The sequence below is a fragment of the Balaenoptera musculus genome, chromosome 6 (assembly GCF_009873245.2).
Source record: "Balaenoptera musculus isolate JJ_BM4_2016_0621 chromosome 6, mBalMus1.pri.v3, whole genome shotgun sequence".
Taxonomy (NCBI): domain Eukaryota; kingdom Metazoa; phylum Chordata; class Mammalia; order Artiodactyla; family Balaenopteridae; genus Balaenoptera; species Balaenoptera musculus.
Genome location: NC_045790.1, coordinates 26,155,448 through 26,170,501, shown reverse-complemented (window position 1 = coordinate 26,170,501; position 15,054 = coordinate 26,155,448). Strand labels below are relative to the sequence as shown.

The 15,054-nt window shown below is 35.6% G+C and overlaps 1 protein-coding gene across 4 annotated transcripts in view; it reads left to right on the top strand.

Moving 5' to 3' along the window:
* Positions 1–15,054, top strand: part of IARS1 (isoleucyl-tRNA synthetase 1) — an 80,489-nt gene that overhangs the window by 8,335 nt on the left and 57,100 nt on the right. For all 4 annotated transcript variants that reach the window (XM_036854976.1, XM_036854978.1, XM_036854980.1 and 1 more), the window contains exons 5-7: positions 920–1,002; positions 4,413–4,530; positions 8,720–8,867. In XM_036854976.1, coding sequence (XP_036710871.1) covers positions 920–1,002; positions 4,413–4,530; positions 8,720–8,867 — 349 coding nt within the window. The remainder of the gene's footprint in view (positions 1–919; positions 1,003–4,412; positions 4,531–8,719; positions 8,868–15,054) is intronic.

Below are 15,054 nucleotides of genomic sequence, written 5' to 3'. Positions count from 1 at the left end.
CTGAACCCTCTCTTTTCTGATTTCTATGTGCTTGATTGGTCTTCCATGTTTAATCTCCTACCTACCCACAGTATATGACAGGAATCATGCTGTCCTAGCAAATAGATTGGCTTGAATCTTGGCAATAAAAAAATTCAGATGTTAAAAACAATTCACATTTGTATACATTGTTTTATATTGACTCCCATCTTGCCCACTGCTTCTCTTAGTAATAGAGCTCCCACAACTGGTACATTTTAGTAATTGTCTGGTGCCAGCAGAGCTCTTGTCCTCTCTTATTCTGATGTGCTTAGGAACAAAGGTCCTCAGCTCCCCCTTTCCTCCGTGGCTCTCAGATTAATATATATGTACAACTTAAAAACATGTCTGGCTTTTATTTTTTTCCATCTTTACTCTCTTACCACTTTGACTGTCAAATTTGCTATTCTTCAGAAGTAACATCATCCCCTTCTCAGTGTATCATATCAGAAGGCCTATGATGCTGATAAGTCTCATTGGTGTTGTTCACTTTGTTCACTAAGGTTATTCTGTCAGGTTTCTCCATTGTAAAGTTGCAGTTTTTCCTTTGTAATTAGTAAGTACCCTGTTCCTTATCATACTATGACTCAGTAATTTTAGCAACCATTGATGATTCATGCCAGCAACCGTTAGACTTGTGGTGTTTGCCAAATGGTAGTTTGGTAGACTTTTATAAAAGAATGTTAATACTTGTAAATAACATTCCCTGCATGTAGGATGAATGCCAAGAAAACTTGTTCTTAACCTTACAAAATGTGTTGTTTACAGTATACATTTACTTGAACCATTGATTGTTCTGTTTTTCCAAAATCATCATGTGTAGTGATAATAGAAGTAAAACAAATTGCTATACAATAACAAATACCATTGTCTAAAAACTCTAATATTCATATTTTTTAAGTCTACTATTACCAGACTTGGCCGATGGATTGACTTTGACAATGACTACAAAACTCTCTATCCACAATTCATGGAATCTGTTTGGTAAGTTTATTTGAAGTTGAAATATAATGACTATTTTGTTATATTAGATAGTAGAGATGCTGTAGCATGAATCCGCTTGTTTTCAGATCCACAATTATCTGAAATCTTTGGGGATGTATTTGTTTTGTTTCTGTTTTTAAAGACTTAATTTTGCTGTGAACCTAAAAATGCTCTAAAAAAATAAAAGAGGAAGCTATACAGATTTCCCATATACGCTGTGCCTCCACAGATACATAGCCTCCTCCATTATCAACATCCCCCACCAGAGGGATACATTTGTTACAATTCATGAACCTACCTTGACAGATCATAATCACCCAAAGTCCAGAGTTTACATAAGGGTTCACTCTTGTTATGCATTCTGTGGATTTGGACAAATGTGTGATGACATATATCCATAATTCTAGAATTATGCATTGCCCTAAAATTCCACTGTACTCCACCTATTCGTCCCTTCCACCCCTAGGTTTATTTTTGAATTCAGTAAATTTTGGATTCTAGAAAGGTATTAGGTTATCCATATGTTCTGTAGTATATAATGGCCCTAGCAGATTGAGCAGCAACCTGTAATCAATTTCATTAGTGTTTCTATATCAGAACATATAACTATTCACACTAAGTAAAATAAATGAAGAATATAAATGGCCTGATGTGAGTTAAAGGTTTTTTTTGTCAAATTAACTAGTACCAAATTTTAGGAAAATTAGGTTTCAGAAATGGGTTTCTTTGTTTGAAGGAATTAAGTCTAAGAGGTGTGTACTTGAATTTTTTACTAAGAGAAGTTGTATATGCAGTCACTGTTTCATGAGTTTCGAAATGAATTTTGCTTCCTTTTACTATTACAAGACAACTGTTGCAATGCCAGTCTTTTTTTTTTTTAATCTATTTTATTTATTTTTGGCTGCATTGGGTCTTTGTTGCTGCATGTGGGCTTTGTCTAGTTGCAGTGACTGGGGGCTGCTCTTCGTTGCGGTGTGCATGCTTCTCATTGCTGTGGCATCTCTTGTTGCAGAGCACAGGCTCTAGGCATGCGGGCTCAGTAGTTGTGGCACACGGGCTTAGTTGCTCCGTGGCATGTGGGATCTTCCCGGACCAGGGCTCGAACCCATGTCCCCTGAATTGGCAGGCAGATTCTTAACCACTGCACTACCAGGGAAGCCCAATGCCAGTCTTGATAGGTGATTTAACCTGAGCCTCCTACAATAGTCTGAGAATCATTATGTATCATTAATGGGCAAATAGTTATTATGGTTGCAAAATGACCTATGTACATAACTCAGGCCTTGAGGGAGTCCTACTTTTGTTAAATTATGCAAGATTACAGGTGAGTTGCAAAGCTCTTTTGTAGGATACATATTTTTGTGCTGTACTGTAGGTGCTTGTGCCTCTTACTGTCGTCCTATCTACCTGATTACATTTCTGTTAGTCAAGATCTGTTGCACATGCTTGGCACATGCCTTTGCCTTTGAGGAGCTAGATACCATGGGACAGTTCTCAGACCCTGTGACTCTGATGTGCCCCTGTGGGTGCATCTCCAGACCCTTGTACCCAAGGGTGAGAGCTGATTAAACTCTCTGACATGGCAGAAACTTTGGACAGGGAGGCTTCCCATTTCTCTGAGTAGTTGGAGTTCTCATGATTAGGGCATTCTAAAAAGCAGGGTTTCTCTTAAACTTCTGAAAAAGAAGGTACTCTTTATGCTCTAGATCAGGACAGTTTAGCACTTAAATGTGGTTAGTATGACCAAGAAACTGAATTTCTAATTTTAATAAATTTAAATGAGCACATGTGGCTAGTGCTACCATGTTGGACAATATAGCTCTACATCAGACTTCTTAATTTACATAAAACATACTTGAATCGGGGGAAAACCGTTTTCAAAGCCTCTTGCTATTAGAATGTTAGTTATTCCTGAGGAACATGTTGACATATAAATAAGGCATATAGACCTAGGGTGAATATTAAAAAAATAGTAGGAGATACATTTAAAATGATAACATTAATTTGATGGTGATAATTTAGATTGAGTTGGTGCTTTTGAGTATATAAAGTACTTCCACATGAATTTTCCCAGATGATCTAGAAAGTCCTGTGGATTGGGTTAGGACCCTCTTTGAGGTAAAGGCGAGTGGTTGTGACTTGCTTGAGATCCCTCAACTAACTATATGGCTCTTAGGCTTGAATCTTGGTCTTATGATACAAATCTGACACTTTTCCTCTGGTCTCCTGTTAATGTCCTTGCATCAGAGAATATAATTTAAGATTGAGTTTAAACTCGGGAAATTTGTTACAAGATGTCACCTTTTAGGCTTTGTCCAAAGCCAAAGGAATACCGTGAAAATACTTGCACAGTTTTACATAAAAATGTATTTTAACAAATGGGAGAGAATTTAATTCATTTATTGTGCCAAGTACATAGGAATCGAACTGTAAAAATGAGTTAAACACAAGTAAGGATTCCTACCAAATGAATTCTGGCACCCAATTGGGAAAGATGAGTAGTCACCACAGGAGAACCTGGGATGACTGTTTTCCAGTGTCTTGCTACATTTAGCTTAAAGCAACATGTTTAAGTGTTTAATAAAAGTTTTTGACTGACTGTAGGAGAGAGATCTGATCCTAATCCCAGTGGTTTATACTTTTTAAATTGCCTCTGTAAAACTGTCCATTACAGTGAAATTTAAGCAGTATACTAGAAGACTATTAAGAAAAACAAAAAGTCTGGGCTTCTCTGGTGGTGCAATGGTTGAGAATCCACCTGCCAATGCAGGGGACACGGGTTCGATCCCTGGTCCGGGAAGATCCCACATGCCGCGGAGCAACTAAGCCCCTGCACCACAACTACTGAGCCTGTGCGCCTAGAGCCCGTGCTCCGCAACAAGAGAAGCCACCGCAATGAGAAGCCCACACACCGCAACGAAGAGTAGCCCCCGCTTGCTGCAACTAGAGAAAGTCCGCGTGCAGCAACAAAGACCCAACACAGCCAAAAATAAATAAATAAATAAGTAAATTTAAATTAAAAAAAAAAAAGTCTGAAATCCCAACCATAGTTAACATATTGGTGAAAATCTACTTTTTTAGCATTTCTAAAAATGTAAATATGTATACTGATACATACAGTTTTACATAATTGTACCTCATTGTACAGTATGGTGTCAGTTGCTTTTCTCAGTCAACATCAAGTCATGAACACCTTTCCATGTCAACAGATATTTGCACTTTTAATGTCTACATAATATCTCATTATACTGATGTGTTGTAATTTACCAGCTATTCACCAGTTGAGAGACATTGTGTTTCCACTTCTTTGGCTGTGAGAAACTACAAACAGAAACTGGCATAAATGTTTGCATTTGGGAAAATAGAATTATGGTTATGTAACTGTAAAATTCTGTCTCTTTACTTGCCAGGTGGGTCTTCAAACAGCTCTATGATAAAGGCCTTGTTTATAGAGGAGTGAAAGTCATGCCCTTTTCCACTGCATGCAATACTCCACTTTCCAACTTTGAATCTCACCAGAATTACAGGGTATGTGAGATGTCATTGGCGTTAAGTTATGTACTCAGAAGTTAAATGGCTGTGGTGATCATGGTAACTTAGTCCCAGTGTGGAATGTTAGCCTGGGGAGTGATGTGAATGATGTGTCTTAATGTGATAGGTTTCGCTTGTTTTAACCATATTTTGATGCCTCTCTTTGTTTAATAAGTCCAGCTCTGCTCTATTTTCCTCCAGTCACTGTTTCATAAGGGTTATTGCTTAGGGTGTTTTTGTGCCTCATCTGAGGCTTTGTAATATCATTTATTTGTTAAAAGTACTTGGAGGAAAATCTGTTTGGTGATTGGTGGTCTGTTATGATCTTTGATGAATGGAATAACTTGCTGTCATTGGTATAAGAGTTTAGACGTGACTGTTGTTTACAAAGTGTACTGCTTTACCTTATCCAGGGATATAGTAAAGACTGTAAGTCTTCAGGAATAAGAACTATCTGTTCTCTTGTATGTATATTCAAGGGGTGTTTTATTTCTGAGTTTATCTAACCCTCTTTGTTTTTAAAGGATGTTGATTTGTTTGGAATTCTATCTCATGGCTAAGGTTTGGAAAAGAGAAATGTGCTGTAAATAAACAAATGTATATTTACCTACATATCATTATTATTAACACTTACATTTCAAAAGCACTTTTCGTCTTACAGAATGCTTTCAACATCCCATTGGATTGTTGCATATCCTTGTGAGGTCGGCATGATGATGCCTGCCTGTTGTCCCCTAAATACCCTTCTATGGTGGTGCTCATGTTATTATGTTTTTTTTAATAAAATATTTTAAGCACATAAAAATGTAGAGAATAATATACTAACTATTGAGTACCAAAGACTGAAGTTTTGTCAAATCTTAAAATATTGCTGTATTTGCTTACTTTTTAAAAACACTTTAACATGGAGAATTTCAAGCATATACAAAAGTAGACAGAATAGTTAATTAACAGAATAATTAACTCCCATGTCCTATCATGTATCCCCTACAATCTCTATGGTCAATCCTGCCCCATCTACACACTCCACTTATTTCTCCCAGACCCTTTTTCAAAAGCAAATTTTAGACATATCATTTTATCAATAAGTAATTCATTATATATCTTTAATAGATAAGAAATATTTCTTTAACATTACCAGAGTACCATTATCACACCTTAAAAAGTCATCATCAATCATTTTTAATATTCTTAATATTAAATATTCTGTAGTTGTTTAACTCCTGCATATTATCAGTGTTCACATTTCTATTTGTCTTATAAACAGCATCCTTTTTTTTCCCTCAGGTTATTTCTAGTTGTTTTTTTTTTTTTTTTTTTCTTGTTTGTTTTGTTTTAATCGAGACATAAGGAAGGTTCATACATGGTAATAGTTGTCTTTTAGGTCTGTTTTAATGTGTAGGTCTCCATTTCTCTTTCTATGTTTTTCTTTTTCTTTTTTTTTCCCCCTTGCAAATTGTTGTTTGGGAAACAGATATTATCTTGTAGTTTCCCACAATCTGAGTTTTGATGATTACATCTCCATAATCTAATTTAACATTTTCTCTGTCCTCTGCATTTTATAGAAATACGTACTTCATTTTTATGTTTGTTTTGTTTATGGTTTTTTTGGTGGGGTGGGTTAAATTTTACCTATAATTCAATGCACCAATCTTAAGTATACCATTTAATGGCTTTCACGAGGAGAATTCCCTGGTGGTCCAGTGGCAAGTCTTCTGTGCTTTCACTGCCGAGGGCGCAGGTTCAATCCCTGGTTGGGGAAGGAACTAAGATCCCGCAAGCCTCGCGGCATGGCCAAAAAATTAAAAAACGAAACATGGGTTTCACTAAATGCATCTGTTGTTGTTGATTTCAAATACATCAAATGTCACAGATAGCAGTTGATTAGTTTTGTCTGGTTCTGTACTTTGAAGAAGTGGAAAGATCCACTATGTATTCTGTTTCTGGCTTTTCTCACTCAGCATTATGTTTGTGATAGTCATCCATGTTATGTGTAGTTTTGGATCTTTTGTTCTAATTTCTGTGTAGGTGAATATACCACAGTTTGTTTATTTACAGCACATTTCTCTTTTCCATTTCCTTCTTCACATCCTGATAGGTAACCACTATGCTGAATTTGGTGTTTCTTTTTCATGCATATTTTTATATTTTTGTTATCTGTATAAGTATCCATAAACAGTATTTAGTGTTGTTCGCAAGTTTTTAAATCTCATTCATTGTACTTATTCTGCACCTTGCCTTTTATACTAAACATTATGTTTTAAAGTTTCTTCATATTGATACATGTAGCTTTAAGTTTATTTTTAACTGCTGTACAGTGTTTCATATAACAAATAGACTACAATTTATCTATTCATTCTTTTGATAGATATTTGAGGTGTTCAGAGGGCACAGCCTTTTTTTTCTTTTTAAATGGTAACAATTGGTGTTGCTCCAAACGTTTTGTAATATAAATCCTTGTGTACTATGCTGGAATTTTCTTTGGTAACTAAATTTTTACATGTTAGAGCCCCATTATAGCTTGTTAGGTCCTAGGGTTTTCAAAGTTTATACTCTTCTATAAGTAAATAAATACATTCTCTTATTGGGAAAGAGCAAGCTGTACGGAACTAAATTGAGTTACAGAAGAAAGTCCTTCCAGCTTTTCCAAAAGGTAAACCAACTTGTGGTATATAAAAATATTTATTTTTTATATTGCCTAAATTTTTAGTTTTTGGAAGTCTGGTTGATGTGATTATTTTTGAGGCTTATGCTCATTGTGGAAAATTAAGAAGCCATAGAAGATATAAAGAAGAGGGAAAAAAATTATAATCCCAGTACCCAAAGGAAATCACTGTTAATGTTTTATTTAGATTTCCCTTTAGAGGCTTTTTAATTTTTTTATGTTTATTACTATACATACTAAAATTAATAATTTTTATATCTTAGTACCTATTTCCTGGCTTAATAAGACAACACTTTTTTGCTCCTCCATTTACTTGCTCTATTCCATATACTTGCACAAAATGAATATATATGTGAAGCCAACACCCAGATAAAGTTAAAGAAGAGCCTTGTCAGTCAACCTGTCAAAAGCTCTCCCTTCTCATGGTCCCTTCAGTTTAGCATGTATCCCCCCACTCCTCTATAGCAACCACTGTCCTCACGTCCAACCTCATTGTTTGCTGATTCTGTACTAAATATAAATGGAATTGTCCAGTTTGTTCTTTTTTTGCGTCTGGCTTCTCTTGCTCAAGATTATGTTTGTGAAAGTCATCCATGTTGTGTGTAGTTGTAGATCATCATTTTAATTACTGTATAGTATTTAACTTATCCATTCTAATGTTGATGGACATTGGGTAATATCCAGTTTTTGGCTCTTATCAGTAGTACTACTGTGAGCATTCTGGAACTTGTCTTTTGGGGAGCAAATATACACATTCCCAGGAGTGGGATTATTGAGTCATAAGGTATACTTACATTTAGCCCTAGTACAAGAGTTGGCAAACTTTGTAAAGGGCCAGATAGTAAATATTTTAGACTTTGTTGGCCAGATGATCTGTCAGTCCTGTCAAAACCATTCTTAGGTCTTGGGCTCTATAAAAACAGGTAACGGCCAGATTTGACCCATGGACCATGGTTCATTGCCTCCCACTCTAACCCCAAAGGGATTATACTTCCACTAGACAGTTCTGATTACACTGCATCCTTGCCAGCACTTAGTATTTTCTGTCTTTTTTCACTTTGGCCATACTATGAGTGTGTACTAAGGATTGTGTTTGTTTTTAATTTTTGGCATAATTTCAGACTTCCTGAAAAGTTGAAAAGAATTCTCATATACCCTTCAATTCAAATAAAGAATAACACTGTTTTCCAAAATCGTTATTTTATTGACCTAATTCTTTATGGACTTATTATAAAATAGATCATTGTAATAGTGAAACCTCATTTATGTATCCCACTTGCTACACTATAAATGTTTTATTTGTGACTACTAAGGTAATTATTAAAGCATTTTCTTTATGTAAAAAATGTATTTGGAATTTCTCGCTTTGTATTTTCTTTTTACAAATATGGCAGATTTTTTTTAAAGCTCAGTTTATTCTGAAAATAAAAGTTTATTTTATTCTTTAGGATCAGTTCGTTTTTCTTCCATGTCTACTACTATGGAGTCTGTAAAAAAATACTTTATCTCATTTTATTTCAGGATGTTCAAGATCCTTCAGTATTTGTAACTTTCCCTTTGGAGGAAGATGAAAATATATCTTTGGTTGCCTGGACAACTACTCCCTGGACTCTACCTAGTAACCTTGCCCTGTGTGTTAATCCAGATATGCAGTATGTGAAGATAAAAGGTAAATGTGAGCCTGGTTACTTATGATCAATATGAATAAAATAATTTTAATGAATTTTGGGAAAGAATGAAAGCTTACATTTCTTCCCTTTTTTTTTTTTACTTTTTTTATTGAGGTATAATTGACATACATTATGTTAATTTTAGGCTTACAACAAAATAAACATTTGTGTACATCATGAAATGAACACCATAGTAAGTCTAGTTAACATTCATCACCATACATATTTACAGAACTTTTTCTTGCGGTGAGACCTTTTAAGATCTACTCTCTCAGTAACTTTCGAATATGTAATATAGTATTATTAACTATAGTTGCCATGCTATAAATTATATCCCCATGCCTTATTTTATAATTGGAAGTTTGTACCTTTTAACTCCCTTTACCCATTCCACCTCCCCCACACGCATACACACCCCTGCTTCTAACAACCACCAGTCTGTTCTCTGTATCCATGAGGTTTATTTTTGTTGTTTTGACTTCATTCTTATTCTACATATAAGTGAGATAATACATTATGTGTCTTTCTTTGACTTATTTCACTTAGCCTAATGCCCTCAAGGTCCATCCATGATGTTTTAAGCAGCAAACTTTCATTCTTCCTTACAGCCAAATAGCATTCCATTGTACATATACATACCATATTTTGTTCATCAGTCCGTCCATTGATGGACACAGGTTGTTTCCATAATTTGGCTATCATAATTAATGCTGCGATGAACATGGGGTGCAGATATCTTTTCAAGTTAGTGTATTCATTTTCTTTGTATAAATACCCAGAAGTAAAATTACTGGATCATATGTAGTTGTATTTTTAATTTTTTGAGGAACCTCCCATACTCTTTTCCATGGTGGCTACACCAATTTACATTCCCATCATCAGTGCAGAGATTCTCTCTTCTCCACATCCTTGCCCGCACTTGCTGTCTCTTGTCTTTTTGAAAACAGCCACTCTAACAGGTGTGAGGTGATACCTTATTGGGGTTTTGATTTGCATTTCCCTGATATAAGTGGTATTGAGCATCTTTTCATGTACCTGATGGATATCTGATTGTCTTCTTTGGAAAAATGTCTATTCAGATCTTCTACCCATTTTTTAAATTGGTTTGGTGGGTTTTTTTGTTTGTTTGTTTTGCTATCAAGTTGTATCAGTTCTTTATAAATTTTGGATATTAGCCCCATATCAGCTATATGATTTGCAGATATTTTCTCCCATTCAGATGGTTGCCTTTTCATTTCATTGATTACTTTTGCTGTGCAGAAGCTTTAGTGTGATGTAGTCCCACTTTTTTTTTGTTTGTTTTTATTTTTGCTTCTGTTTCCTTTGCTTTTGTTGTCAGAGCAAAAAAAAAAAAAAAAAAAAGACATTGCCAAGACCAATGGCAAGAAGTTTATCACCTATGTTTTCTTCTAGGAATCTTATGGTTTCAGGTCTTATGTTAAAGTCTTTAATCCATTTGTGTTAATTTCTGTATATGGCATAAGAGAGTGGTCCAGTTCTCCCAACACCATTTATTGAAGAGATTCTCCTTTCCCCATTGTATATTCTTGGCTCCTTTATTGTAAATTAATTGTCTTATGTGTGAGTTTATTTCTGGGCTCTCTGTTCTGTTCCATTGATCTATGTGTTTGTTTTTATGCCAATACCATACTGTTTTGATTACTAGAGCTTTGTAATATAGTTTGAAATCAAGGAGTGTTGTGCCTCCAGCTTTGTTCTTCTTTCTCAAGATTGCATGGACTATTCAGGGTCTTGTGGGTCCACATAAATTTTAAGATTGTTTATTCTATTTATGTGAAAAATGCCATTGAAATTTTGATAGGAATTGCACTGAATCTATAGATTTCCTTCAGTAGTATGGACGTTTTAACTATTAATTCTTCAAATCCATGAGCATGGAACACTTCCATTTATTTGTGTCTTCCATTTCTTTCATCAGTGTTTTAAACTTTTCAGTGTCTAGGTCCTTCATTTCCTTTGCTAAGCTTAGTCCTACATATTTTATTCTTTCTGATGCAATTGTAAATGCAATTGTTTTCTTAATTTCTCTTTCTGATAATTCATTATTGGTGTATAGCAATGCAACAGCTTTCAATATATTGATTTTGTATGCTGCAACTTTATTGCATTTATTTATTTTTATTTTTTTAAATAAATTTATTTTTATTTATTTTTGGCTGTGTTGGGTCTTCGTTGCTGTGCGCGGGCTTTCTCTAGTTGCGGCAAGCGGGGGCTACTCTTCATTGTAGTGCACGGGCTTCTCATTGCAGTGGCTTCTCTTGTTGCAAAGCATGGGCTCTAGGTGCATGGCCTTCAGTAGTTGTGGCACACAGGCGCAGTAGTTGTGGCTCGCGGGCTCTAGAGCGCAGGCTCAGTGGTTGTGGCACACGGGCTTAGTTGCTCTGCGGCATGTGGGATCTTCCCGGACCAAGGATCAAACCTGTGTCCCCTGCATTGTCAGGAAGATTATTAACCACTGTGCCACCAGGGAAGTCCCTCCATTTATTTTTTAGTTCTGAGTTTTTGGTGGAGTCTTGAGTTTTCTATATGTACTATCATATTATCTGTAAATAGTGAGTTTTATTTCTTCCTTTCCAATTTGGATACCTTTTATTTCTTTTTCCTGCCCAATTGTTCCGGCTAGGACTTCTAATACTATGTTGAATAAAAGTGGCAAGAGTGGGCATCTTTATCTTGTTCTTGATATTAGAGGAAAAGCTTTCAGTTTTTCACCAAAGAGTATGATATTAGCTGTGAGCTTGTCATATGTGGCCTTTATTATGTTGAAGTACATGCCCTCTAAAAGAGGCATTTTTAGTAGAAGTTGTTCAAGTAATTTTATCTAGCTCCAAAGAGATTATCAGGATAAAGTTGGGGGTTTTTTGTTTGTTTGGTTTTTGGCCACACCACACAGCTTATGGGATCTTAGTTCCCCAACCAGGGATCGAACCCGGGCCCCCGGCAGTGGAAGCATGGAGTCCTAACCACTGGACCACCAGGGAATTCCCAAGGATGTTGTTATTATCAAGTAACGAAAAAATCTCTTAACTCCCTGGGTTTGTGGAAGGCAGGGCCTGGATATGTATTGTTTAGGGCTATGCCCTTATAACCCATTACCTAGAACAAAATAAGTATTCAATAAATATCAACTAAGTGAATGAATGCTTAAAAGTCTTATCATGATAGATAGGAGGAAATAAATAGACAATAGATGGGTCACACTAGAAATAGAACACAGTTAATTCATTAAGGAAAACTGAGTTGGACACAATATTAGAGAACATCTGAAATTTTCTCAGAAAGTTGCTTAAGTCATGCTTAAGTATTATTTTAAAAATATTCTTTACTTTGATTTTTAAATAGACATCAGTATTAGTAATCAGGACATAGTTTATACTTATAACTTAATAAACTTATTACAAATTATACAAAAAATAAATGTATTTACTAGAATCAGTAAAGCTGTTGGGGCTGGGAGGTAGCATGAACTCTCTGGTCACGTGTCTTATGATTTATTGTTTGGGAATCTGTTCTTAGGTATGTCATAATCACTCATATGTGCTAATAACCCTGGGGAAATTTGCCTTTTAATAAAATTTCTTAGAAACCCAGAAAGCCTCTACTAAATAATTTTCTAGTGGTGAATACATAGGTATGGTGTTATGTGGCAGGATACGTTTTGGAAGGAGAAATCTGATAATGAGTTTCAAATAGCACAACAAAGCCAGTTAGCTTCCAGTGTACTTCTAAAGCTGGAAATAATCCAACTGTTTGGGCCTCCTGAAAGGATAACCATGCCTGTTTCACGTTGGTGAATTCCAAGGCTTGAGGCAAGGGATCCAGAAAGGAAGCTGTAAGAAGTGGACAGAGTGAAGGTCAAGAGTATATTTTCAGGAGTTTAGAGGAAAATAATATAAGAAAACATGTGGAACACGTCTTAGTTTACTGATTCCTACTCCCCTCTTCTACGTGTCCAAGCAGCTAGTTTATCTACTTATTTCCCCTGGCCTAGGAAAAGGACTATTTTTTTACCCAGAATTTCCTTCTTGGTCCAGCGTAGAAGTAAATACTACTTTGTTTTTTTTTTTTTTTTAGTTTTTTATTTAATTTTTATTTTACATTACAGTATAGTTGACTTACAACATTGTGTTAGTTTCAGGTGTACAGCAAAGTGATTCAGTTATACATACACATATATCTATTCTTTTTCAGATTCTTTTCCCATATAGGTTATTATGGAGTATTGAGTAGAGTTCCCTGTGCTATACAGTAGGTCCTTGTTGATTATCTATTTTACATATAATAGTATGTATATATGAATCCCAATCTCCTAATTTATCCCTCCCCCCAGCCTTCCCCTTGGTAACCGTAAGTTTGTTTTCTAAGTCTGTGAGTCTTTTTCTGTTTTGTAAATAAGTTCATTTGTATCATTTTTTAGATTCTACATATAAGTGATAACCATGTATTTGTCTTTCTCTAACTTACTTAGTATGATAATCTGTAGATCCATCCGTGTTGCTGCAAATGGCATTGTTTCATTCTTTTTTATGGCTGAATAATATTCCATTGTTTGTGTTTTTTTGATGTAGAGCTGCATGAACTGTTTTTTGTATTTTGGAGATTAATCCCCAGGCGGTCTCTTCGTTTGCAAATATTTTCTCCCATTCTGTGAGTTGTCTTTTCCTTTTGTTTGTGGTTTCCTTTGCTGTGCAAAAGCTTTTAAGTTTAATTAGGTCCCATTTGTTTGTTTTTGTTTCTATATTCATTACTCTGGGAAGTAGATCCAAGTATTGCTGTGATTTATGTCAAAGAGTGTTCTGCCTGTGTTTTCCTCTAAGAGTTTTATAGTATCTGGCCTTACATTTAGGTCTTTAATCCATTTTGGGTTTTTTTTCTGTATGGTGTTAAGGAGTGTTCTAATTTCATTTTTTTACACATAGCAGTCCAGTTTTCCCAGCACCACTTAGGAAGAGGCTGTCTTTTCTCCATTGCATATTCTTGCCTCCTCTGTCGTAGATTAATTGACCATAGGTGCGTGGATTTATGTCTGGGCTTTCTCTCCTGTTCCATTGATCTATAAGTCTGTCTTTGTGCCAGTACGATGCTGTTTTGATTACTGTAGCTTTATAGTATAGTCTGAAGTCAGGGAGCCTGATTCCTCCAGCTCCATTTTTGTTTCTCAAGATTGCTTTGGCTATTCGAGATCTTTTGTGTTTCCACACAAATTTTAAGATTTTTTGTTCTAGATCTGCAAAAAATGCCACTAGTAATTTGATAGGGATTGCACTGAATCTGTAGATTGCTTTGGGTAATATAGTCATTTTGACCATATTGATTCTTCCACTCCCAGAATGTGGTATATCTTGCCATCTGTGTCACCTTTGATTTCTTTCACCAGCGTCTTATAGTTTTCTGAGTACAGGTCTTTTGCCTCCTTAGGTAGGTTTATTCCTAGGCATTTTATCCTATTTGATGCAATGATTAAAAAGAAAAAAAATTACATTTCTTTTCTTTTCTTTTTTTAATTAATTTATTTATTTTTGGCTTCGTTGGGTCTTTGTTGCTGCGCGCGGGCTTTCTGTAGTCGCAGTGAGCCAGGGCTACTCTTCGTTGTGGTGTGTGGGCTTCTCATTGCGATGGCTTCTCTTGTTGCAGAGCACAGGCTCTAGGCATGTGGGCTTCAGTAGTTGTGGCACACGGGCTCAGTAGTCGTGGCACACGGGCTCAGTAGTCATGGCTCGCGGGCTCTAGAGCGCAGGCTCAGTAGTTGTGGCGCACAGGCTTAGTTGCTCCGTGGCAGATGGCATCTTCCTGGACCAGGGCTTGTGTGCCCTGCATTAGCAGGCAAATTCTTAACCACTGCACCACCAGGGAAGTCCTACATTTCTTTTTGGAGTAAAAATAGAAGTTTTTGAAAAAGTATTAGATTTAATCAGAAAAATAACCTCTAAGAGCATTTTCATTTCTGATTGAAAAATTAACACAAAACATAAAAATTAAAATTAACACAAAAAAATTGTATAGAGATATAAAAAGTAAAAATTTCATATAATTTTCAGATTATAATACTTTTATGCATCATGCTCCTATTACAGAATGAAGAACCTGAAATTCAAAGGGGTTGGCGTATCATTGCTATTAGGAATCTCCAGTATGTGTTTTCTCAACACCACCAAGCAATTAAAT